Consider the following 23,233-nt stretch of genomic DNA (forward strand, 5'->3'; position numbering starts at 1 on the left):
TTTTTTTAATTGAGCTTCAACTGCGCATGATAACCAGTACTAACACCGAGAGTGGCTGGCCAAACTTAGATAAGTATTTCTAGTTAGTTGTTAATAAGCAAATTTAACTCTTCATACTAAACAAAGAAACCTTTCCATATACTCCAGATACATTGAGCCATTTAAACTCCCCATCTTCAGTTTTTTATTTAGATATGCAAATTTCACAAGCTGGAGCAACTCAAAAACAGAAACAATAGCAATTCACCCTTCGTTTCTTTTTGTATTTATTATTTCAGTATGACTGTAAATTGGTATTTTATTATATGTAGAATACGATTTTTTATGTTCGTTGTCGTATGCAACTAGAAGACTCTGTATAAAAGAATATTTACCAAGCATACTTAATCTCTTTTAAGCCGAAAAAAAAAAACTCAATTAAAAATATGTTAGGCTTTTTACATTTATATCTACAGTAATGCTTTTCATTTTTATTTTTTTATAACAGAAGTAATTTAAACAGGGACACGACGTAAAGCGTGGATTAACCAAAAGTTGGAGGTCAACAAGGCCAAAGCTCCAGCTTGATGAGCAGCAGCCAATTGGATGGGGACCATATAGATCAATGTTGAGATACCTAAAGTTACTTGAACAACAACAGCACCCATCATGGTGTTGACAGCCATCTTAACATTCTTAGGCAAAGGAAGCTTTCTGGAGTACAGCCATAAAGCAGTAGTTAAAGTAGCAGTGGTTTCGGCTAAAGTACGATGATCAAATTGAACAGTAGTAGGATTCTCCAAGAAATTACGCCATTTACCATTATCATTAGGTTTTACGTAATTATCAGACCAGAGCTCATCCTTGGGGGGAATAATACCTTCACCCATGAAAGGGAACTCGTTATAGATCAAACCTGCATCCAAACCTGCAACTAAGCCACCAGAAAGAACAGTAAGCATCATCAAAGCGCCTAAACTGTGAGTGGCAATACGGAAACGTTTCAAAATAGGGTTATTTAACATAGAAGCGGTAGTTTGAGAGTATTTTCCTGAGGCAATCTTGTTCTGACGAACAATATCAGCAGCAACGAAAATAGTACTTGCATAAATGGCAATAGCCGTGGCTAAATGTGCTGTTAAACGGTACTGACTGACACGAGGAACACTTCCAGGCTCTTTCATAAGAGCATCAGAGAGGCCCGATTTAACCATATACCAACCCATGAAACCCTATTAAATAGTCAGTAAAGAAAAATTACTATTCCAATTGCATTATTTACCTGGAAACCTAAGAGACACGTGATGCCAAATGTTTGCTTCGCAACACGTTTGGACATATGTCCCTTTGAAGCAAAATAGAGACCTGGTAAAATGAATGAAGCACCGATAAATCTGCCGATCATACGGTGGGACCATTCCCAATAGAAAATATTCTTAAACTCGTCTAAAGTCATATACCGATTTAACCTATGAACATTTTGTTATAAATGTCAAATCAAAGATATACTTATGGAGCAGAAAATAAAAAAAAAGATCCTTACAATTTGTATTCAGGGAACTGCTTATACTTCTCAAACTCTTCTTTCCACTCCAACTCCGATCGAGGTGGTTTCATACCAGAAATAACATTCCATTCAGTAATAGACAAACCACTCTCGGTTAAGCGAGTTAACCCACCTACTACAACGATAGCAAATACCATACCGGCATTAAAATAAAGCCAATAGGCAACTGCAGGTTTAGAGACAACTGTGGCAGGAGTTGCTGTTGCAGCTAAAAATCGCTTTTGGGACGATAAAAAACTATTCTTAAATGTTGTATTGAAGGTTTGCAAACTTCTAGTTTTGGCAGGTGCTGTGGTTGTCAAAAAAGACCTTGTCGCAAGATTACTAGGATGACGGACTGCCAATCGACTAATGCCCGTAAATGATCTTTGAAGTGCTGTACGAATCATAATGTTAATGATAGATAATTATTTTTTTCTTTCACGCGTGAGGTTGGGGAGAAAGAAAATCTGTTGGTAGAGTAAGAGAGGGAGAGAGGGGGGTTGCTAAGGCGGAAGAATGAGAAAGAAACAAAAGTTTATCAGACCACTGTTATAATGTTTAAAAAAGAAGTAGTGGACGTGTGTAACGGGCAGACCAGGGCTGGATTTTAAAATATTTAGTTGACAGGGTGCCTTGGTTGCTTTGCATCCATGGACTCGCAAGCGTAACAGAGTCAAAATATTTAAGTTTAACACAAATAAGTTAACGTAACTACTTCAGTCATACTTTAGTTATAATATAAATAAAACATATTGATAAATGATGAATAAAAAAACAATTTTAACTTATTCATTGCATCGGAACCGATTGCATTTTTTTTTTTTTTTTTTTTCGCTTTTCTTAGGTAAACTCTTTGCTATCAGACATGGGTTTATCAATTAATATACTTTTGATTGCCTCTTGGAGTATCAGAAGCTACCGCAATCTATGGCATACTAATTAAGAATAATTGTCCGTGTCTTAGCGCTAGATACATACCCTGTAAGTTAAATTCGATCCTATTCTTCTCGGCAAGGTCAAAGCCGTCTGCCGAAATAGTATGACTCAAAATCGGGCAAAATATGGAAGTCTCCCATTGATGTACAGCAAGTGAGTAGCTTCCAACATCGTTTTTAATTCAAGGGTTAATAAGTGTGAATTATGCCACTATCTTTCAAATTTAAATTTGATGTAGCAGTTATTTTATAAACACACGCCAGCTTGAAAGCCAAATAAAATACAGTGACATTTTGAGTGTTATGCCTATGTAACGCTAGTGATGGGTGGCTTAGTTTCCAAGCCTACAAACATTGATACCAAAAGCCTTATTTTTCTATTTTTTTTGACTCAATATATATAAAATGGAACAGCCACCTGTCATTGCCTCTGAAGAGGTTAAGAAGCCAAGAAAACGCTTTGTTGGCCGTGCTAAAAAGGCAGCTTCCGACGATGCCAAAACTGAAGGCGGTGCTATCGAAGACGGCGCTGTTGGGTTTGCCAGTAAATTCTTTATTATGTAATGTCTAAGTAAATACTAACTAGCATTCAATGAGTAGAGGCACCAAGAGCACGTAACAATCGTGTGGCTAATCAAGTGCCTGACGAGATCTTAAATGACACTTTATTAAACAAATCTATCGAAACTGTACTGTCAACTTTTTATGCGAGCATTATTCAACTTATTAATAAGATCTATGTCTGAAATTATTAGATCCCTGCCAATTACAACTTTGAAATCCACAAAACTGTTTGGAGAGTTAGAAAGGCCAAGGCTAAGAGAGGTATGGACATCAATTTGAAGGATCGTTCTTTGATAATAATTTTGACATGTGCAATTCAACGTAGTGGCTCTTCAGTTGCCCGAAGGTTTGATGATGTTTGCTTGTCTGATTGCTGATATCCTTGAAATGTAAGCAATAGATACACTGGTTTAAGGAAAGAAAAATACAGGTTTTAATGGTTAATCATAGTTTCTGCGATGCTGAGACATTGATCATGGGAGATGTTACATACGGTGCCTGCTGTATCGACGATTATACTGCTCGTGCGCTCGGATGTGATTTTTTGGTGCATTATGGACACAGTTGTCTGGTACCAGTCGATATTACTACGATTGAAACACTTTATGTCTTTGTTGACATTGGAATTGATACACAGCATTTTATTGCAACTGTAAAGAAAAATTTCGAAAAAGGGAAAAGACTTGTGCTGGTGGGCACAATTCAATTTGCGGCAGCACTTCAAGCATCAAGGGAATCCCTCTCAGAAGATTACACAGTATTTATTCCGCAATCAAAACCCTTATCACCAGGTGAGATTTTAGGTTGTACATCGCCAAAACTAACAGACATGGATTATATCGTATGTATCGGTGATGGTCGCTTCCATTTAGAATCAATTATGATCCACAACCCTCATTTACCCGCTTTTCAGTACGTATTTTTTTTTCTCTATCGTTAAATGAGTGAATTGACATAAGCGTTCTAGATATAATCCCTACGGCAAAACATTTACACGTGAAAGATATGATCATAATGAAATGCACTCTCTTCGCAAGCATGCAATTTCTGTGGCTAAGGATGCAAAGAAATATGGCCTTGTGCTGGGCACTTTGGGCCGCCAAGGCAAACCTCAAATTTTAGAATATTTGGAACAATGTATCAAAGAACAAGGAAAAGAATCAGTGAATGTCCTGTTATCCGAGATTTTCCCCGGTAAACTTGAGCAGTTCGAGGATGTTGATGCGTAAGTCCAAACAGTGTGTATGCTAAGATTTGTGACTAAACGAGAGTATCATGTAGCTGGATTCAAATCGCATGCCCTAGACTTTCTATTGATTGGGGTTATGCATTCCCCAAGCCTTTATTAACACCTTATGAGGCGTCAATTGCTTTAGGCAAAGCGGAATGGCAGGATGTTTACCCCATGGATTTTTATGCCAACGATAGTTTAGGCCCATGGACACCTAACCATGGACGGGGAGCACCCCGTAAGAGAAGACCAATGACCAATGAACAAAGTCCTAAAGAGCAGATCCAATAAATTAGAAATTTATTTATAATATCAAAACTCAATGTATATTTTTGCAGCTCTGTGTAGTTAAGCAATCTACCAATAAAATATTATTTGCGTATGATACAACACAAACGTTTTAGAGGAGATCCCTGCCAGGTTTATATATTATGTAAACATTTAGAAGAGTTACTACTACGAAATCTGTCGTAAAAGAATAAAAAGATCACGAGCTTCAACCCCAACCTGCCTGAATCAACATACTGTTTTTATTATGCCAAATTTTAAAACCTTTAACCATACTTACAAGAAAACTAACAGGACATATTTATCGTAAATCTTAATAAAAACCTGATCTGACAAAATAAAATCTAGAGCTTATCTACCATCAATTTGAAGTCGATGTTAACACAACCATCTGGATTAGGTGGTTACGATTTAGTAAGAATACAAAAATATGTCACGTCTGGAGTAAAACGCGTAACACTATATTTCGGGTTTAGAGATTTTTGGCAATCTGAGTTTTGTTACACGAGTATACAGAAGGCCATTGTAAGGGTCTTAAATATGATCACATCAACTCGTGTGACATTGGAAAAGTCACAAGATATGGAGCCAAGACTGTACAAAAATAGAGAAATACCTTTGGAATATATAAATCATCTTGTAGTCGCTAAGTAAACGTATTATTTGTAAAACTGGGCACAAAGCTTTAGGGACGCAGAACTATTTAATTATGAAACGTAAATTACTTATTTACGCTAATTTCTACTAGCATAAGTGCACATTAGATCCATATTTTATGGCGTGCCCATTTGGCTATACAACAATAGAGGTTACACACACTATAGACGAACGTCGTACAGTAATAAATCAAGGTTTCTCAAAACAAAGAATACTTGGATCACTAAATAGATAATGCAATTTATTAATACACTAACATCTACTTCCTAGCTTTTCCTTCTTTTTCCTTTCTTTGCATGTATTTTCTTTCTTCATAACTACCATCTACCTTCTGACTATAACCTGATTCTGTGTCAGAGCAAATTACAATAACTTTCAACATAGAATAGGCAACAATTAACCACAAAAAAAACAGCTATGGCATTACATTTTATTACATTGATATTTACTATATCATCGTTTGTATTATTATTAATCGCAAATCTGGGAACCACATTTCCAAGCACTTTTTTACCAAGTATATATTTGGTTCAATTGAATGAAGCAGTAACAGGAAGATACATCAGATACGGTGTTTACAGTTCCTGTCTTTACTATCCAGACTCAAACGTAGCACATTCATGTACTAAAAAAATGCCTGGCTATTTATTCGGTAATATAATTTTATAGTCAAACATACTTTGAATAAATCTAACTTTAATTTAATATTACTAGACTCTAAACAGTTTGCCGAGGCCTGCGGGGCGGATTTGACAAACGTTTCTATGGTTGAACCGTTTGAAACAGTTATAGCCAACGCCAATTTAAGCACATTTAAATTTATCTTGCTAATTATGCCCGCTGTGATTCTTGCGTTTTTAGCATTTGTGTGTGTAATGTTGATTCGTAAAATGCGAAAAAATAACATTATTCCTTTTATTGGAACTTTCACCTCACTATTCGGTTTTTTTGCGGGCGGAGCTGGTCTTGCTCTCACAATTGTTACCTTTTGGAAAGGACTTGAGAAACTTGAACCAAGGGTTGAGGGATTATCACACCAATGGGGTCCTTCTATTTACTTGGTCGGTGTCGGTAGTGGCTGCGCATTGTTCGCGTTTGTATGTTTTGTTATCAGTTTATTTTCTCATTCTTCTGATAAGTATAAACGAGAAACATATAATTTGTACGACTACTCAGAAGGCGGTGCAAACTCGACATCACCCAAACCTTACGATGCAACAACCAAGTTGAACTCTTCTGTAAAACACGATAGCTATAATGATTATTATCATGCAGTTTCAAGCCCCACAGTACCGACTTATCCCTCCTATTACCAGCCACAACAGCAGTATCAGCAGCAATATAATAGCAAAGAAACATCTTATCAGCAACCTTCTGGCAATTACTACTAAAAAAATAAAATAAAAAGTTGTTAAAAGTATATTCCCACAGTCAATTCACTCTATCACATGGTTTGATACCCCATATTAAACATTAAAAAATAAAGGGTGTTGTATAGAAAAAGGGATTATTTTCAGGACCTTCTAACATGTACGCGGGCGTATATTTATCTTGTCCCGTGTGGTTTGGGCTGGAAATAAAAGAGGGACAAAGAAGGGACATCCGAATTACTGAAGGCCGTATTGCAAGCACTGTGATAATAATAGTTCATTGAACCTAGAACTGATACTATCCCCATTAAAAAAATAGTCAAACAATAATGTTAGACGGTAGAGATAATAACAGGGGAGTTACATATATGGTATTTTCATGCACACGCAATGTATAAAAATTAATGTTGTTCAAAACCAAACTTTGTTCTATTTATTGCCACAAGTGCTAAAATAGCGTCAAGTGATGACATTTCAAAGCCAAATGTCTTTTTTGCTTCATATTCACAAGTAGATCAATATTTTTTCTCCTTCTTAAGCTATTTTGTGGAACACTCGATTCATTATTAGCATCATTGCACTTCTTCATAGAACCAGAGTACCGTCATCTTTTTATGGGCTGGTGTGAACTTTTATGTGGCAATACTATTAGATAGCAAAAGAGAACGCATTAAAAAAGATGTTTTAACGGATAACATAGTCTCAGTACCCCGATTTTTTTTTCAAGTTTTTAAATGAATTGTAGTTAAACGTTGATTTCAATTACATTTTACCAATTCCTAAACTCGAGAAGAAACCATAAATGTAATCTTTTGGTATGAGCACACGGAAAAGAAAAATGAAGAATATCATTTTATGCATAAAAATTTATATCGAGTACAGGCTTTACCATGAGTATCAATAATATGCGAATTTTTGGGTGGTAGCCAGTTTTTAGAGCTACCTAATTACTCACCCCTAAAAGGAAATCCTCGCTTTGTGTGATCTTCCTTTTTCAACTCAATTGGCAATTTGGTGCAACCATCTAATGGAAAAGGCTCAACAAGAGGAAGTTTTTCTTTTTGTTTTCTCCTTTCTCTTCATCTCTCCTTTCCATCTATTCGTCTCTTTAGTGCTCTCCTTATTTTTAACACTCTTTTATTGATCTCGATCTTATATTCTAGTTACCCTTGGAGACAGTCATATCCCTTCTTTTGTCACCCTTTAACTGTGGGTATATATAATGGATTCGTCAAAAATCGCTGCTTTGGGTTCACCTAAACCACCAACAATTGCATCAAGAAGACCGATGTTATCATCACAGAGATCTTTTTCGGCCTTGTCAATTAACACCAATACCACTCATGGAGATATGATGCGAAGAAACAGTTCTGCAACAACAGCTTCTATACATCGTCGTCTCCAGACGCCAACAGCTGTACCTCCTCTCCCTTTATCTGCCAACAGTAGTAACAGTATGAGCCCAGAAGAACTATCATCTAAAATAGCTGATAGTTTCCAGCAATTTTCAAGCATGCTATCCCAATTATCAAGTAACAAACCAGCCGTGAATTCTACTATACCAACACCCGTAACACCCCCACTTCATCATATTAATCATCAAACATCTAATACAAAGATCAACAGCCGTAATATTATACCATCACAGAGGCAGCAGCCAAAAACATTAAATACACCACCTCCTACTTCAAAGTTACCACCACCTGTTGCAACACAAAATGATCATCGGAAAGAGGTCCGACTTTCTTCTCATCCCACGGTAGCAGTAATACAACAGAAGACATACCCCCCAAAAAAAGAAACGAATCCAGAGAAACAATTTCCGCAGTCAAAAGACATCCAGGATAGCGAAAGTGAAAGTGAGGAAGAAGAAAATTTTAGTGAATACAATAGTCATGCAATTTATTTTGGCAATATTGAAGCAGTAATAAATGAAGGGAACACAGAACTCCGTCGTCGACTTATTTCCAAATGGTTAAGTCGCGCCGCCTCGATCGGAGACCTTGAAGCCATACAGCTCATGCTAGACTCAACCGAGGGTGTTGATATCAACTTCACTAGTGACAAGAAGACTGGAATTACGTGCTTAATGTATGCATCATATTTTGGGCATGCTCAATGCTTAAATTTGTTATTAAAGCATCCTTCTGTTGGGATAAATCAACAAGACAAAAGTAAGTTTACAGTAGTACACACTTTTTTTAAATCCCGGTTTCATTGGTATGTGAGAAAATATGAACTCGAGTTCTCATCATCAACATATTTTTAGAGGGTTGGACAGCGTTGATGTGGGCTATCAATAGTCATCAAATAGAGATTGCTCAGATACTGCTGAATCATGGTGCAGAAAAGTCACTGACAACAAAATATGGAAGAACGGTATATAATTTTCCAACAACAGATATAATGAAGGAACTGTTGGGAACACCACATATGGATCAAGCAAAAGTTTCCGACAAGAGCAGCCATAGTGAAGTTGTCACTGAAACCACGATAAGCAAAAAAACGAGCAAAACACCTAATGTTAATCCTGTTAACGATCTGGAGTATTATGCAACGGATGGATATAGTCATTTCTTGAACAACCACAACCCGGCAGTGGACCCAAGAAAAAAACCCACGGCAGTAACAGCCAAACCACCCTCTCCACCTGATTTTAGTCAATTAACAAAAGCAGTTACGTCGCCTCAGCAGGAACAGAGAAATAAAGAAACTTTGGTTATGAATAGCTCCAGCCTTATTACGGACGATGAAGAGGAGGACATAAAGCGATGGGAAACATCTATCAAATCCTCGAACACGTTTTTGTGGGACCGTTGTTTGCCGGACCAAATGTTTGTATTTAGCCAGGAAGACATAAGTTTTTTATTGGACCAAGCTTTGAATGTGCCTGATGTCAAATTATTGATGAACAAGAGTCAATTAAGCAATGAGCTTTGGCAGCCAGCAAATATCATCTTTCTAAGTACTCGCTTTGCTCACTATTGCTCAAGTAGAGAACTTTTAAATTTATTTTTGAAAACAGTGGCTACAAGACTGGCAAAATTGATAAAGGTATTATGGCATATGTATAGAAAATAATGTTTTACTGAGACGAAAAAAAAAATAGACATATTACCGTGATATCAACTCCTTGGCTTATTGGATAGCTAATATTTGTCAGTTATCGAGTTATTTGAAAAAGGATCCTGGATTGTCTGTTTGTACTCATGACGCACAAGAAACCTTATCAGAGTTGATATCTGAGGCATACTCTTGTTTAATTACCGAGTCCCAAAAAAAGATAGAAAAATTATTAGAATCATCAATGCTAGAATACGAATCCATTCATGAATTGGAGCAGGTTGAATTTGTTGATGATTGGCAAAGATTTTTCAGAAGAAGTAGCAGCAATAACAGTAGGAAGTCAATTGACACGGCTTCAAGTATAGATAGAAAGTCATCCGTTGACTTTAATTCAGCGTCATCTCCTTTATCATTATACAGCACCGAAACATCAGCATCTCAATCACCCCAATCCATTACGAAGTTGTTAACAAATATTCAATCCACATTACAAGCATATCATGTACCACCTGCCATTGAAATCCAAGCCATGGCTCAATTTTTTCACTATTTATCATGTGAATTATTTAATCGGGTACTTGCTTATAAAAGATATCTGTGTCGGTCTAAGGCGCTTCAGATACGCATGAATTTATCCGCCATGGAAGAATGGGTACGCATAAACCATTTACCCCCAAGTCTAAATAACGCATTTGAGCCATTAGTTCAATTACTACAATTACTGCAATGTTTGTCGCAGATGGATGATATTCTAATTTTTAGCTCAACAGTCCAAACATTTGATAAGCTTAATCCATTGCAAGTGAAACGATGTGTGCAAAACTACCGATACGAAGTGTCTGAACCTAGATTATCCGAAGCTGTGGAGCAATTATCAAACCAAATGGCACAGGATCATCAGCAACAGCTGACATTAACAAATAGCAATAGAAAAAATAGCAGTAATTCGATTCAAACCAGGTCATCAATGGATAGCATCAATATCACAAATACTTCCACATCAAATAAAGGAACGGGAGGAAGACCAGGAAGCGTTTCGAGTCTAAATTGTTTGCTGACTACTACGACAAATAAAAAGAGGTTATCTTCAGAAGAAATTATGTCAATAAATAGTAGTATGGTACAACAGTTGGATGATGAAGACGAGCAGTACGATGAAAGGGAAGAGAAGAGGAACTCCAAATATTTATTGCCATTTTCAATTCCAGTCACGACTGCATTACTGCAAGGATGGTCAGAAGAAAAGCATAAGAAATCAATCACAAATACTACAGGAACGAACAGCTACTCAGACGCCATCTATCAAGAAATTAAGCAAAAAAAGCAGGAACAATTTAGCCTTTTAGACAGAATATATCCTGCCATCGCAGAAGAATGGATTTATAATTTAGATAAAAGGTTACACGTACGATGAGTACTTCTTGTTATGTAACACCAATGAATAAATTTAATGTTATGATAAAAATTCAATAATCATTATTCAATATTTGTTATTTGTGTACAACAATAATTCCCCTTTTTCGCGTTTGACTTGATGTTGATAATACCTAATAACAAGAAGTACCCAATTTTTTTTAAGAAACGGGCATTTAATTTTCGCGAATTGACAATATTTATCATTTCTGGATAACGAAATTATATCCTGTTTTTCTTTCGCATTTTACTTTTTTTTCCCCAATTCAACAATCCTATAATTACTAAAATGGCCTCAAATAGAGTCTGTCCTGTATGTAGTGCCAATCTTACTACAATCAACCACTACTCTTGGTGTGCACTTCAAAAGTAATACTCAAAATTGTACCCGTTTGTCACGCTATGTGATATTGATAAGAATTTAATTTATAGTGGCTTCCATCATACACTTAACCTTATACAACCGGCGTTAACATTGCAAAAAGTGTCTAAATTTCTATCAATGTCGTAACAAAAAATCGACTACGCATTTCTTTTAAAACAAACCAACCTCACACCTTTGCAAAATAATAATTAATTGTAGTTGCATGATTATTAAAAGGTTGTATATATTAACTATAACAGCACATATGCCATATATTCTTTCTTCTTTCTTTATATTCCCACAATAAATAAATTAATAAATTGTTTCTAAACAAATAATGTCAAATGAAGTAGTTGCTACAAATACAAACAGCACCATTGCATTTGGGAGGTTGCTTCAATTGGATGCTTTGAATATAATAACTCAAGTTGATAATGATACAGTGGTTATAAAACCTCGATACAATACGACTGGTCTCACAGAGCTCAAGGTGACCCCTTTTAAAAAGTCATTCGATATAAACTAACCTCCCGAACATAGATAGGGGTTCTGTTACCCTTCAGCCAAAAAAATGACAATCTGACAGCGGAAATAGTATGGGGGTAAACACCAAAATTCTTAAAATAACTCAAACATAAGCCTCATGTTTTGTATGTTTGTTTTTTTTGTTAGCGGTTCGTCAGCAATACGGATGGCGGTTAATTTTATTAACCAACAACGACTGATTTCTGGAGCATACATAACGTTAGTACAGAAAGACTCATTCCCGAAGGAAGAAGCCGGCGATCAAGGGGCTGTGACTAAAGCCGTATATGCATCCGTAACATTACTTCAGCACGGTGTAATAGCTGTCATAGGTGACATTTCGAGTTCTTGGACATCTCTCAGTGCCTTAATGACAAGTACATTGGAGATTCCACAGTGCTCATTTACTGCTAATGCCAGTAAAGTTTTTTTTTTTGTTTTTTTTTCTTCGAAAAAACCAGCTCATTTTTTAACGCCTTATTGTATTAGTTGGCTTTTCTGATAAAAGCCAATATAGATACTTTTATCGAACTATTCCCACAAAAGCGATTTTAGCAGACGTTATGCTTGATTTTGCGTTCAGTCAAAATTGGGTGAATATTGGTGTCATCTATTCCAATGATTTACTTGGTCAACAATGTAATATATTAATCACATATTAAAGATAGTAAATTAATTCGTGTTAATAGTTTACCAGAAAATCATGAATTTGGCTAGCTTCAAAAACATGACCGTAATAGGACATAAACCTTATTTTCCCGATAACATAGCCGCTTTGTTAGAGTTTGTGTCTAATAGCGCCATGAGAATTATTTTAGTGGGAGTGACAGGAAATGATCAAGTCAAATTGATGACCGAAGCGGCTAAAATCAACTTGCTGTCCAGTCAATACGTTTGGTTGTTAATGGATGATAATTCACCAGCTTTATTAGATGCAGTGGAAGAATTAGATAATAACAAGCTATTGGACGGTTTATTCCTCTTTGATATGAAAATGTCACTTTATGGATATCCGCCATTTGAAGCATTTCTTGATGACTGGGTGAAACTTGATCCCACAGTGTGAGTCAATGACTAATTTTACCCGAGCAATTATTTTCAACTAACGCAAAAATAGATACCCTTATGCAGGGAGAAGAAATGTCACGACCAATGAAGGGTATGCCATTGATATAATTTACTATCATCGCTAATAATTTTTAAATACAGACCAGCATACTCCTGTATGATGACAATGGCAAGAGGTTTCAATCGTACGTTATCGAATATGGGAAATCATACCTTAGGTTTAGAAATGTTATCCAACCGATCACTTGGCCCATCAATGACCCCGCTAGCATTTGATACAGGGTATTTAAGTCCTGAAGGGCCTTTACATTATGATAGTAACGGCGACTTAACGAGAGGGTAAATATTCTATCATGCACATACAAGCATTAAATATTTATTCAATTTTTTTAGCAACCATCATATATATAATATTCAATATGGAATCCGAGTTTCGATTGGTCATAGCATAGCAGGTAATCTTGAGCTAACTAGACTACCCATGTTTCATGATGGATCATTCCAGGTATTATTATACATATGTGATCGGTGCAACAAACATTGGATATGATTTTGATAACATCCTTCTTTTTAGTAGCCACCTGCAGATTCACCACCAAGTGAAACATTGAACCCTTCGTTTTCAAATCCGGTATCTCAAGTAATTTTAGCATTTACTGCTACATGCATGGTTCTCTGTATCCTTGTATTATTTCTGGTAATGATATATCGTAAACACGAGATATTTCGAGCATCCAGGTAGGACCCATTAAAAGCTTCTTATATAATCAAAATTTAATATGATTCATGATAGCCCTTTGTTTTGTTGCCTTGAATTAATCGGGTTTTTATTTACGTATATTTCTGTTATATTCATGATCGGCATACCTACCAAAACAACATGTTTTATTGTCCCAATTTCATTTACCTTGGGTTTTCTGCTGGTTTTAGGGTAATCTTGTAGACCTAAAGTATTCTCAATAAGTACTAATACTTGTCGCATTTTAGAAATTTAATTGCAAAAAACTATCGAATATATCGAATATTTAATAACATTTTTATCTCCCGTACTGTAATAACCGACGCTACCTTGATGAAATCGACATCAGCTGTAGTAGTCATGGATATGGTAAAGATAATTTCTTATGCTGAAAATTTTAAAATACATGCGTACTGATATTCGACTTAGATAATACTGATAGTCGGCCTTGTTGTGACTCGACCTGTTCCCAAAGTAGTAAAATTAAATCTCTCATCTCATTATTGGATTTGTGAAGCAGAATCAACCATCAGTAAAACTATATTTCTTAGCGTAGGGACTTGTTACGCAGCAGCCATGTTGACGTTCGCAACATTTTTGGCTTATAAAACGCGATCAGCAGGGACAAATTATGATCATTTCAACGAATGTAAACAGATGGGAATCTCCGTTTAGTAAGTGTTTTCTTTTATAGCATAACATTCATATCTAACAGAGCCTCTTAGCAACATCTTGTTTTCAGCCATTGTTGGGTTTACGGCTATGGTCAATCCTTTAGCGAACTACTATACAAAATTTTATTTTGGAGCAGTGGCTACGTTATGGGCAACCACATTTTCCTTCGCTGTATTATTTATACCCAAAGTTTACATATTTTACAAACAGTGGAAACGCGCGTTTATTTCATCGTCTACGCAACAGCTTCGCAATAACTCGGCATGTTCAAATAATACACAACAAACATTTCTGAATGATGATGATACAGTTGCACACTCATTCTTAAAATCCAGAAATAATGCAGGTCATCATGTAGGTACGGCAGGTGAACCCTACACATCAGCTGTGTTATTCGAACAAACAGGTGACACAAGCATTATAACAAGAGCTTATTTAGGTGGGGAAATAGACGTTTCACCAACAGAGTCGAATCACAGGTACGATAATACAAATGTTTATGTTGAAGTACAGGAGGTAAGCTTTTTTCTAACATGAAAATAAATTTTTGTTAACATAAATTAAAATAGGGTGATTTACCTGTTAGAAAAGCATTTCGCTATTTTCCATTTCTATCTCAATGGAAAATGAGAAGACTAATGATATTCCCAAGACTAGGTTATATATCGTATTACTCGGTAAAACTGATTGATAAATAATCCTTACTTTTATTCATATCATATTATCAGGAGAAAACCAAAAAAGGCACAATGATCTCATACACTCATGCATCTGTATTTTCCTCGGAGCCAGAAGAGTATGTACTGAAAATACACGGACAAGATGTTCATGATGTATACATCCAACTGGGAGATTTTTTAACAATGGAGTCATGGCAAGCATGTTTAAACCAGGATATTATGAAACAACAGCAAGAAATGACTAGAAAGATCACGATAACTCGCCGTCGAGTGGTTTCATCATCATCATCAGTGACACTGCATCAGCCATCAATAGAGCAACACAATACTATAACCGGCGAAGACCAGATACCAGATATACAACAGCAGCAAATAACTCCCATACTATTGTCCCCACCAAACCATCATAATTCAAGACGTAGACGTAGTAAAAGTCATCCTTCCATATTGTCTCAGTGTGATAATCCACAGGAATTACAGCATCAATTCCCATTATTGTTTTCTTCGCTGTCTTATTCGTCGGCATCCTCCAAATCTACAGCTACGTATCGAAAGCGTCGAAAAACTAGTAATGAGGACGGTGAATAAAAAGAACAGACTTTTTTTTTTGTTTATTGACAATACACATGTTTTGTAAACAAAAGGATAAGGGGAAGGGTAATAATTTTTCTTTTCTTAACAATGATTGCGTCCATTATTATCTACAATTTTTATTAGCTTGGTTTATTTTACATGTTTTTGATGATGGTGCGAAGACATTTGTCGTCATACTCATGTCCGTTGTAGCTAATTTACCACTCAATTGTTTATCATCTATAAACCCTGACTTTCTAAAAAAATGCTTGAATTCCGGATATTCATAGCCTAAAGATGGATGTCGAAGAAGAGCATCTGAGCGAAGGCATTGCTCTGAACAATATAAGGAGTTCTTTAAACAATATGAGTATAAAAGGATAGCATTATTTAAAATCATGTCCTTACCGAGGTTTGGCTTATAGAACTATCACAGTATGTGCACCAATTTAAATCAGTCATTTATTTATTTGCGTAAAAGATAAGCTAGCAATAGTTATGAAGAAAAGAAAAGAAAAAAAAAAAAGGTCAATTCTCAGCAAAAAGATGCATGAAAAACCAATGGGTGATTGAATTTATTGGAACACCGATTAGTTTACATCACTACGTACTGCTACTGCTGTTACTACTAAAGTCGTTTTCGTCATCATCATCATCATCATCATCATCATCATCGTTGAAGAGGAGGCTTCTTTGTCTTCCCATCCTTAAAAACGCAGCATACATACTTCTGGTCATATAAATATCGTCGCTCAAACTGGTATTGTATTCTCCATTGCTAGCCAGGATTTCATCCTTTTTATACAAACGAGATGATGTTGAAAAGGAATTGGGGTTTTTAGGGTCTGTTGATGTCGGAAGTCTAGAAGTAGGCTTAAATATCTTAACTGTCGAATCAATACCCGATACAGCCAATATTGGTAAGAATGGGTGTCCTTTCGCTACGTTCACCACATCTTCATCCGCTCGGAGAATTTGAACAATGTTTGTTGTTTTTTTATCCCAAATAAATAAATGCCCTCTGTCGCTTCCAGATACAATATATTCATCATATAAACCATAAAACCCAACATCTTTCACTGTCTCGATATTACAATGACCTACATATTTTAAGCGAGGTTTCACAACACCGACATCTGTATCGAACGAAAGATTTGTATTGTAACGTAGTATATTCATCGCTTCCAAATCAAAATCCGCATCTTCCTCCGCAATTTGTCCACTCATGACTCGCGTATAAAGAGATTCCGCGCTCTCATCATTTGGCCCATCATTTTCCTCACTGATCCCATCAAAATCACTGTCCCATGCTGTTGGTGATGATCCCCTACTAGATATTGCACTGTCTGATAATTCCGTGTCTATGTCACGTTCATGTCTTATATTAGGAGATAATGTTGCTATAGATGATGGCCTAGTCCAGCCCAAAGCTGATAGAGGACCAGAGCTTATATGCATCACATTGATAAAATTCAACCAGTGATATTGATAATCACGTTCAAGTAACTTGGCTTCATCATCAGAAAGTACGACTCCATTGCTTTGTACATATCCATCGCGTGAACATACAATAGATAAATGTCGTAAGAACAAGTCGATTACTCCTAAAAATACTTCAACAGACACTGGAATATCTGCTGAAACATCGGTCACGGTGGATGATGTAGGTTGATTGCTTAAGATCGAATAGTATTCAGCCAACCCATTTCTTGCTTGTACAGCATATTCAAAAGATTGACTGAGATAGAAATCTCGATGATTACATCCATTACTGTACGCTCCCCCACATAAGATCCAATAGCCTATGGCTCTGCACCACGAACCTTTCCAGTCGCTTGGTGCAAACGATTCTGCCTTTTCAATCATTTCAATGATTTCATTATTGTCATATAAGGTCAAAAATGACTCGTTAATATGACATGTCATAATAGCGGCACGAACAAAAAAGCAACAAGCTTTAAGTATATTTGCATCCATCGTATCAATAGGCGCCAGAGCTCTTAGCAGTTCATCCACTTTTAACATGGCGTTTGCTAAATCACGGCTGATAAATTGCTGAACTACTACTGTCCACAACGCTTGTCGACTATTCTCTTGGTAATTTTCTAAAGTTGTTCCAGTTACAGTAACGATGCTATCAGTATCATTAGCATATTCGTTGGAATCATCAGGTCTTGGTCGTGTCGAAGTTTCCACGGTACTATGTAAAGATGATTGGACAGGCGAGTCGTTGATATTAAACAAGTAAATTCCTTCTGAAGACCAACTCCCAATCAACTATGTTTAATTATTTAATTATCCATCTGTACTTCATATTTTTATGCTTACCTCATAACCATTAGAGTCGCTAAATGTGCACGCTGTAATATGTTTATTTGGCCGACTATATCCATCCAATGTAGGTGAGAATCTTTTGATACATTTTAATGTCTCCATTTGACTATCACTTCCGCCCTGAGGGCTGCGTGCAGGCATCATTCTTCTGTCATGAAGATATATGTAGTCGTTCATTCCGGCAACTGCAAAATAATGTGGAAATATTTTGTTGACTGTCATACTATTTAATTCGATATTGTATTTGCCGTAATCTACTATAGGTGGAGGACAACCATTTTGGACATCTGGGCCTGTAGGAAGCGGATGCTGTCTTGAGGGGATATTTTGGGCAGTTAGAAATGATCTGGCATCATGTGGTGAGCAAATGTGACGCACCCGTAGATCAAAAAGTCTCACTGAACCTATGATTAAACTATATATTACTATATCTCGACATATTAAGGCAAGAATATCTTTTTACCTTACCATCTTGCGAACAAGTCAAAAACTCGTTTGGGTTGTCATCATACACACAAATTTTCTTGACTTGATCGCTGTGGCAAACATACATCGCAACTAAAGGTGATTCACCATTTTTCAAGTCAAATATACGGACTTCAGAATCACCAGCGCCCGAAATAATGACATTATCCGAAGTTTGTGGCATGAACTTTGCCGAAAAGATATTTGCGCGATGACCTTTAAATCGATCATAAATAGCAAAACTATTTCAGTACAAAATAACATCAATTGTAATATTAAGCAACATACCTGTGCTAATCTTGGTGGATATTTCGTAATCTTCAAATGGTTTATAGATTATCAATTTTTTATCGTCAGATCCAGATAGCAATTTCTCTCCGTCAAGCGACCAACTAAAAGGTTGCGTTAAAGACGTAAACGAGTTGTTCTGTGTGTGTATCTCATTCTATTTACTCTAAAGTATTTACGCAGCCTTGATGTCCTTGTAATTCTCTTTCACATGTTAATTGTGAAATGAAATATTTATCAGAATAAACTTGAGCCTCTAGTAATGCATAATTAAGTAATCAGACTTGTTGTGTAAAGCATTTCACTAACCAAATGCCCGTCGACCTTGCTTCAGAGGACTCTTTGTTCCAAAATATTTTCTTTCTTTGAGAAGCTTTTGCAAGTTTGCTGACATTTTTAATTTTGTTTGTAACAAAAGTGCATATCCAAGTCCAGTGGTTTAATCCAATAGATTAAATGTTTTTTGACTTCCGCCATTTATCGCAGCAAAATATAAAGTATACTTTGTTGTCTGTGGAAAATAAAATAAGAGACCAGAATTATAGTAAAACGAGGTTGTTTCTGTTCAGTGTGATTTATGATATATCTGTACAACTTTTTTTAAATTACGTAATATATAAATTTTATTTTGTTAACTAATTATTAATACAAAAAATGTGTTTAGATGAAGGGATTGGATGCCTTTTTTATAACCTACGCTAATAAGAAGGTTTATAAAAAGCGAGCTAATTCACTAGAAGCAATGTTCAGATTAGGTGATTGGGCGTTCAAGGCACGGATAAGTTCAATCAAGTGAGTTCGGGTGTCCTCTTTCAATTGTTCGTTATCAGAGAGAACCTGAGAGAAAATGTGAAGGAATTGGGGCAAATTGTTGAAGACAAAGGAGTTATGACTAGAGAACAACTTGAAAAGACATTCAAACACAGGAGTATTTTCTTCGAAATCAGCCTTCAAAGGTAAAGCGTTAGTAAATGTAGGCATGACCTGGTCCAAAGGAACAGCTTCAGGATGAGCCAAAATTAAACGAGCAACGGCACCAGCAGCATTGTCAACGGTGTTGGGGATAGTTTGGTTGCTGAAAAGAGGGGAGAGAGCAGTGAGCAAAGCAGGGTAATGTCCACTGATATCAATTTGTGTGTTAACAGTCAAAGAACCTAAAGCGAAAGCGGCATTGCTACGTACAAGCTCATCTTCATCACCACAGGCCTTGACAAAGACTTGTAACAAACGTTCGGTATAAGGAGTGATGGCAGATTTAAGACCACCAGCACATTCACCTAAACAACCAATAGCCATTGATCTTTCGGTTTGTGTTTTTGTAGGCTTGTAATATTTAACAATAAGGGGCAAGTAGACGTCAAAGTATTTGGCAAAATCAGGACCGACAGTCTCACACAAAGCAGCGACAAGATCACCGGCAGAGCTGATCAAGATAGACTCAGACTCTAAATCATCATCTTCCTCGTCATAATCTCCATCATCGAAGCTTTGTTGACAAATAGACTTCTTTTCAAAGATTTCCAAGAGACATTCTGCAATATCTTCAAGACAATCGTTGACAATAATGGGACCCATCAAACGAAGAGCAGTGACAAACTCTTGACAGGTTTGGACAACAACTGTTCTATCATCTTCTTCTTTAAATAATTCCAAGGTCATAGGAATGATGTTGGAGATCAAGCTTTGAACATTTTCATGAACAGTGTAAGTGGCAGGAATACCAGGAGTCCAGGGAGCAGGGTTGGACATGGTATAAAGGGTCTTGATAAAAGTAAACAGACTTTGAGTGGCAGATTTACGTACACCATCGAAGACATGGCTTGTAAGCTTTTGTAATTCGATGAGAGAGACATCAACATAAGGTAAGAAATGTGTCTTTGTGTGCGCAAAGAGCTCTCCTAAAGCATCCACAGCAAATTCCTTTTCATCGGCAATAGCAGAGTTGAAACTAAAGTTCTCAAAATCCTCATCTAAATCGTCGTCCATACCACCTGTAGTTAAATCAACCTCTTCATCCAAGACGGTCTCGTTCTTTTCTTCGGCTCTACAAGAAACTAAAATTTCGGGCATAATGGTAGGTAAATAAGGGGCGAATTCTTCACCAAATACACGAGAAAAGTTAGAGAACAAAGCATAAGAACATTCACGAAGACGAGGAGAGTCCAATTGTAATTGTTCAACTGCAAGTCCCATCAAGTTTTGGACATAGGGTCTGAAGACATCAGCACCAACGGCTTCAGCAATCGATCCAGCAGTATCAGAGGCAACACCACGGAGTAATTGATCCTCAGGGGTTTCCTTAAGTGTCATCAATTGAACAATACGGGGCAATACTTCAGAGAAATAGGGTTGGAAATCTTCACCGGCAGCATGAGCAGCACTACCAATGGCAGCAATGACAGTAGCACGAGTCTCAGTTTGAGTAGCGTGTTGTAACAAGAACAAGAGTTTCTCCATTAACACTTGAAGATATTGCACAATATCGGAACCAAGACCTTCAAGGATAGCATCAAGAGCATTACAAGCATGCTTAGTGACTTCGAGGTTGTTATCGTTCATCAATTGGAAAACAAGGGGTAAAAGAACCTGGTGATGCTCAGAGATGTCATTGGGCATTTCTTCAGCAAGACACCCAAGTGCCATACAAGCAGCACGACGCACCATAATTTCGGGATCTTGAAGACCAGTACAGACAAGAGGAAGAAGCTCATTCAACTTATTGGCAATGATATCGGTACAACCTTCAACAGTGACGGCAAATGCCATCATGGAGGCTTTACGATAACTGGGATTAGGGTTTTGAATGTAGCTCAAAACAAAAGGCATAACAATAGGGAAGACTTGTTGAGGAGGGATGTTAGTAGCCAAAGCGTTTAAAACCTTATATGACAACTAAAGAGAAGCACCGTTTTTTTTAGCGAGCTACACGTATACACATTTACCAATTAAAAAACTTACACGAGATGCAGAATCTTCATCCATATCTTCGGGATCCTCTTCTGTACCAATAGGCATTAATCTTTCCACAATGTGTCCAACCAATTTCAAGTGTCTGATCTTATTTTGCTTACTAAAAAAAAAAAAAAAAAAAAAAAAAAATACGTATTAGTAATGATAATCCATCTCTCCAGGCTTTTATGATCAACTTACTAAACAGCAGCCCACATCAAGAAAGACAAGGCAAGGACACGAATGTTATCCTCCAAATCAGTATTACCACCGATAGTCAAGAAGAAATCAATCAAGTTGGTTAAATGATCGTTCAATAAAGGTGCATCCAACATTAACAAGGTGTCAAAGACTTCAAAGATTTGAGAGGTATTATCGTCATCATCACCCTTAATACATTCTTCCAACACATTCACCATTCTGGGAATAATTGCTTTGAACATTTTCTATTTTTTTTTTTTTTTTTTTTAGTTATTTTACAAAGATCCCCAATTTTTGCCTTTCGACTTACAATGGTGGCCTTGTCTTCTCCATCAATAAACTCAGAGAGCTTACCGAGAACCAAAACAGTGGTGATTCTGACAGCCTTGCTCTCAGGGTCAACAATCAACTTGTTGAAAAGGTCGAACAAGGAAGCGGTGTTGTTCATAAAAAAATCAGCAATGACTTCAAATAAAGTATACAAACAGTAAACACCAATTTCACGATGAGAAGGGTTTTGGCTTGCACATGCTTCGTTTAAAAAGTTTAAAAGTGTAGGCCATTTCTCATCAGGCATATCAATACTAGCAACAGAGGAAATGACTCGAGCGATAGAGTGACGAACAGCTTGGCTATAGGTAAAAAAAAAAAAAAAAAAAAAAAAAAAAAAAAAAAAAAAAAAAAGAAAAGAAAAAAAAATTAAAAAAAAACGACACAAATCTTGATAATGTTATGCTTACTTTTCTTCATTAAGAGCAATGCTTAAAAGTTGTGTACGTAAGTTAACCTTGACAGCCTCTTGAATTTGAGACCACCACTTTGACACTCTTTTACGCAATTCAACAGCGGCTAATTGACGTACTTGGAAATGAGGTGAGCGGGAAATAATTTCTACGAGGGCAGGTACACAATCAGACGAGACATAATATTGTGTATTCAAAGCAGAAGTGGCCTATTTTATCAAAACTTCTTGTCAATATATATTTTTTCATTCAAAAAAAAAGGGGTACACTCACATTCTTGATTGTCTCTGAGTCTTGAGCTTGGGCGATTTTGGTCAAAAGGTCATCAAGACCTGCAAGAAATTGCTGCAAGAATCAGGATTAGTTTAATAACTTCTTTTTTCTGTTGGATCTACCTTACCTCCATTGTAATGAAAAATAAAGGTTAAACCTTTGTCAAATCCAGCAAAATTTTTCATTTTAGTACACCCAAATTAAGCTCGGATGACAGTCACGGTGTAACCTTGACCGTCTTAAAGTGGATGAAGCATTGACACAGAGTTCCGCAAAAAACATGCCTGTTCACTGTGTTTTAAAA

At 36.5% G+C, this 23,233-nt stretch overlaps 9 protein-coding genes across 9 annotated transcripts; 5 read left to right on the plus strand and 4 right to left on the minus strand.

The window, feature by feature from the left end:
* Positions 1-445: 445 nt before the first annotated feature.
* EV154DRAFT_606727 (cytochrome oxidase assembly protein-domain-containing protein) lies at positions 446-2,081 on the minus strand. The gene is made up of 3 exons (XM_051607557.1): positions 1,523-2,081; positions 1,262-1,448; positions 446-1,211 (listed from the first exon to the last, which is right to left on the minus strand). Exons 1-3 carry the CDS (start codon positions 1,933-1,935, stop codon positions 495-497), a joined length of 1,317 nt encoding a protein of 438 aa, XP_051452333.1. The 5' UTR covers positions 1,936-2,081; the 3' UTR covers positions 446-494.
* Positions 2,082-2,691: 610 nt separating this feature from the next.
* On the plus strand, positions 2,692-4,648 carry EV154DRAFT_526163 (putative diphthamide synthesis protein-domain-containing protein). Its single transcript, XM_051603367.1, has 7 exons — positions 2,692-3,007; positions 3,064-3,152; positions 3,219-3,288; positions 3,353-3,416; positions 3,478-3,939; positions 3,995-4,252; positions 4,309-4,648. Exons 1-7 carry the CDS (start codon positions 2,869-2,871, stop codon positions 4,547-4,549), a joined length of 1,323 nt encoding a protein of 440 aa, XP_051452334.1. The 5' UTR covers positions 2,692-2,868; the 3' UTR covers positions 4,550-4,648.
* Positions 4,649-5,836: 1,188 nt separating this feature from the next.
* EV154DRAFT_569286 (uncharacterized protein) lies at positions 5,837-6,594 on the plus strand (the record flags this gene model as incomplete). The annotated part of the gene is made up of 2 exons (XM_051606125.1): positions 5,837-5,855; positions 5,918-6,594. The coding sequence occupies 2 exons, from the start codon at positions 5,837-5,839 to the stop codon at positions 6,592-6,594; spliced, it is 696 nt and encodes a 231-aa protein (XP_051452335.1).
* Positions 6,595-8,086: 1,492 nt separating this feature from the next.
* Positions 8,087-11,053, plus strand: EV154DRAFT_429861 (uncharacterized protein; the record flags this gene model as incomplete). Its single annotated transcript, XM_051596497.1, has 7 exons — positions 8,087-8,747; positions 8,843-9,171; positions 9,265-9,627; positions 9,683-9,956; positions 10,005-10,580; positions 10,782-10,872; positions 10,978-11,053. 7 exons carry the CDS (start codon positions 8,087-8,089, stop codon positions 11,051-11,053), a joined length of 2,370 nt encoding a protein of 789 aa, XP_051452336.1.
* An 800-nt stretch (positions 11,054-11,853) lies between these two features.
* Positions 11,854-13,352, plus strand: EV154DRAFT_472589 (periplasmic binding protein-like I; the record flags this gene model as incomplete). The annotated part of the gene is made up of 5 exons (XM_051597910.1): positions 11,854-12,018; positions 12,089-12,360; positions 12,431-12,580; positions 12,631-13,003; positions 13,151-13,352. The coding sequence occupies exons 2-5, from the start codon at positions 12,108-12,110 to the stop codon at positions 13,350-13,352; spliced, it is 978 nt and encodes a 325-aa protein (XP_051452337.1). The 5' UTR covers positions 11,854-12,018; positions 12,089-12,107.
* Positions 13,353-14,177: 825 nt separating this feature from the next.
* On the plus strand, positions 14,178-14,960 carry EV154DRAFT_429840 (uncharacterized protein; the record flags this gene model as incomplete). Its single annotated transcript, XM_051596496.1, has 2 exons — positions 14,178-14,422; positions 14,474-14,960. Coding segments are annotated over 2 exons (732 nt in total), but the record flags the coding sequence as incomplete, so codon positions are not given.
* Positions 14,961-15,800: 840 nt separating this feature from the next.
* EV154DRAFT_429828 (uncharacterized protein) lies at positions 15,801-16,138 on the minus strand (the record flags this gene model as incomplete). The annotated part of the gene is made up of 2 exons (XM_051596495.1): positions 15,801-16,031; positions 16,085-16,138. The coding sequence occupies 2 exons, from the start codon at positions 16,136-16,138 to the stop codon at positions 15,801-15,803; spliced, it is 285 nt and encodes a 94-aa protein (XP_051452339.1).
* On the minus strand, positions 16,120-19,174 carry EV154DRAFT_526178 (WD40-repeat-containing domain protein). Its single transcript, XM_051603368.1, has 6 exons — positions 19,073-19,174; positions 18,929-19,019; positions 18,764-18,867; positions 18,479-18,691; positions 18,005-18,414; positions 16,120-17,953 (listed from the first exon to the last, which is right to left on the minus strand). Exons 1-6 carry the CDS (start codon positions 19,155-19,157, stop codon positions 16,280-16,282), a joined length of 2,577 nt encoding a protein of 858 aa, XP_051452340.1. The 5' UTR covers positions 19,158-19,174; the 3' UTR covers positions 16,120-16,279.
* Positions 19,175-19,358: 184 nt separating this feature from the next.
* Positions 19,359-23,173, minus strand: EV154DRAFT_526180 (armadillo-type protein). The gene is made up of 7 exons (XM_051603369.1): positions 23,057-23,173; positions 22,930-23,001; positions 22,654-22,865; positions 22,224-22,545; positions 21,914-22,158; positions 21,722-21,833; positions 19,359-21,655 (listed from the first exon to the last, which is right to left on the minus strand). The coding sequence occupies exons 1-7, from the start codon at positions 23,060-23,062 to the stop codon at positions 19,475-19,477; spliced, it is 3,150 nt and encodes a 1,049-aa protein (XP_051452341.1). The 5' UTR covers positions 23,063-23,173; the 3' UTR covers positions 19,359-19,474.
* Positions 23,174-23,233: the final 60 nt, after the last annotated feature.

This window comes from Mucor mucedo, assembly GCF_025094135.1.
Source record: "Mucor mucedo strain NRRL 3635 chromosome Unknown EV154scaffold_148, whole genome shotgun sequence".
Classification (NCBI taxonomy): Eukaryota; Fungi; Mucoromycota; class Mucoromycetes; order Mucorales; family Mucoraceae; genus Mucor; species Mucor mucedo.

Bases quoted from the DNA above. Each gene is read 5' to 3' on its own strand.
- EV154DRAFT_526180 (XM_051603369.1), bottom strand. The intron at 22,546-22,653 runs GTAAGCATAACA...TTTTACCTATAG, and splicing joins ATTGCTCTTAATGAAGAAAA to CCAAGCTGTTCGTCACTCTA. The intron at 21,656-21,721 runs GTAAGTTTTTTA...GCTTCTCTTTAG, and splicing joins ATGAAGATTCTGCATCTCGT to TTGTCATATAAGGTTTTAAA.
- EV154DRAFT_526178 (XM_051603368.1), bottom strand. From the start codon at position 19,157: ATGTCAGCAAACTTGCAAAAGCTTCTCAAAGAAAGAAAATATTTTGGA. The intron at 18,868-18,928 runs GTAAATAGAATG...GCAACCTTTTAG, and splicing joins GGCTGCGTAAATACTTTAGA to TTGGTCGCTTGACGGAGAGA. The intron at 17,954-18,004 runs GTAAGCATAAAA...AATTAAACATAG, and splicing joins GCGACTCTAATGGTTATGAG to TTGATTGGGAGTTGGTCTTC.
- EV154DRAFT_606727 (XM_051607557.1), bottom strand. From the start codon at position 1,935: ATGATTCGTACAGCACTTCAAAGATCATTTACGGGCATTAGTCGATTG. The intron at 1,449-1,522 runs GTAAGGATCTTT...AAATGTTCATAG, and splicing joins CAGTTCCCTGAATACAAATT to GTTAAATCGGTATATGACTT. The intron at 1,212-1,261 runs GTAAATAATGCA...ACTATTTAATAG, and splicing joins CGTGTCTCTTAGGTTTCCAG to GGTTTCATGGGTTGGTATAT.
- EV154DRAFT_526163 (XM_051603367.1), top strand. From the start codon at position 2,869: ATGGAACAGCCACCTGTCATTGCCTCTGAAGAGGTTAAGAAGCCAAGA. The intron at 3,417-3,477 runs GTAAGCAATAGA...GGTTAATCATAG, and splicing joins ATTGCTGATATCCTTGAAAT to TTTCTGCGATGCTGAGACAT. The intron at 4,253-4,308 runs GTAAGTCCAAAC...AGTATCATGTAG, and splicing joins CAGTTCGAGGATGTTGATGC to CTGGATTCAAATCGCATGCC.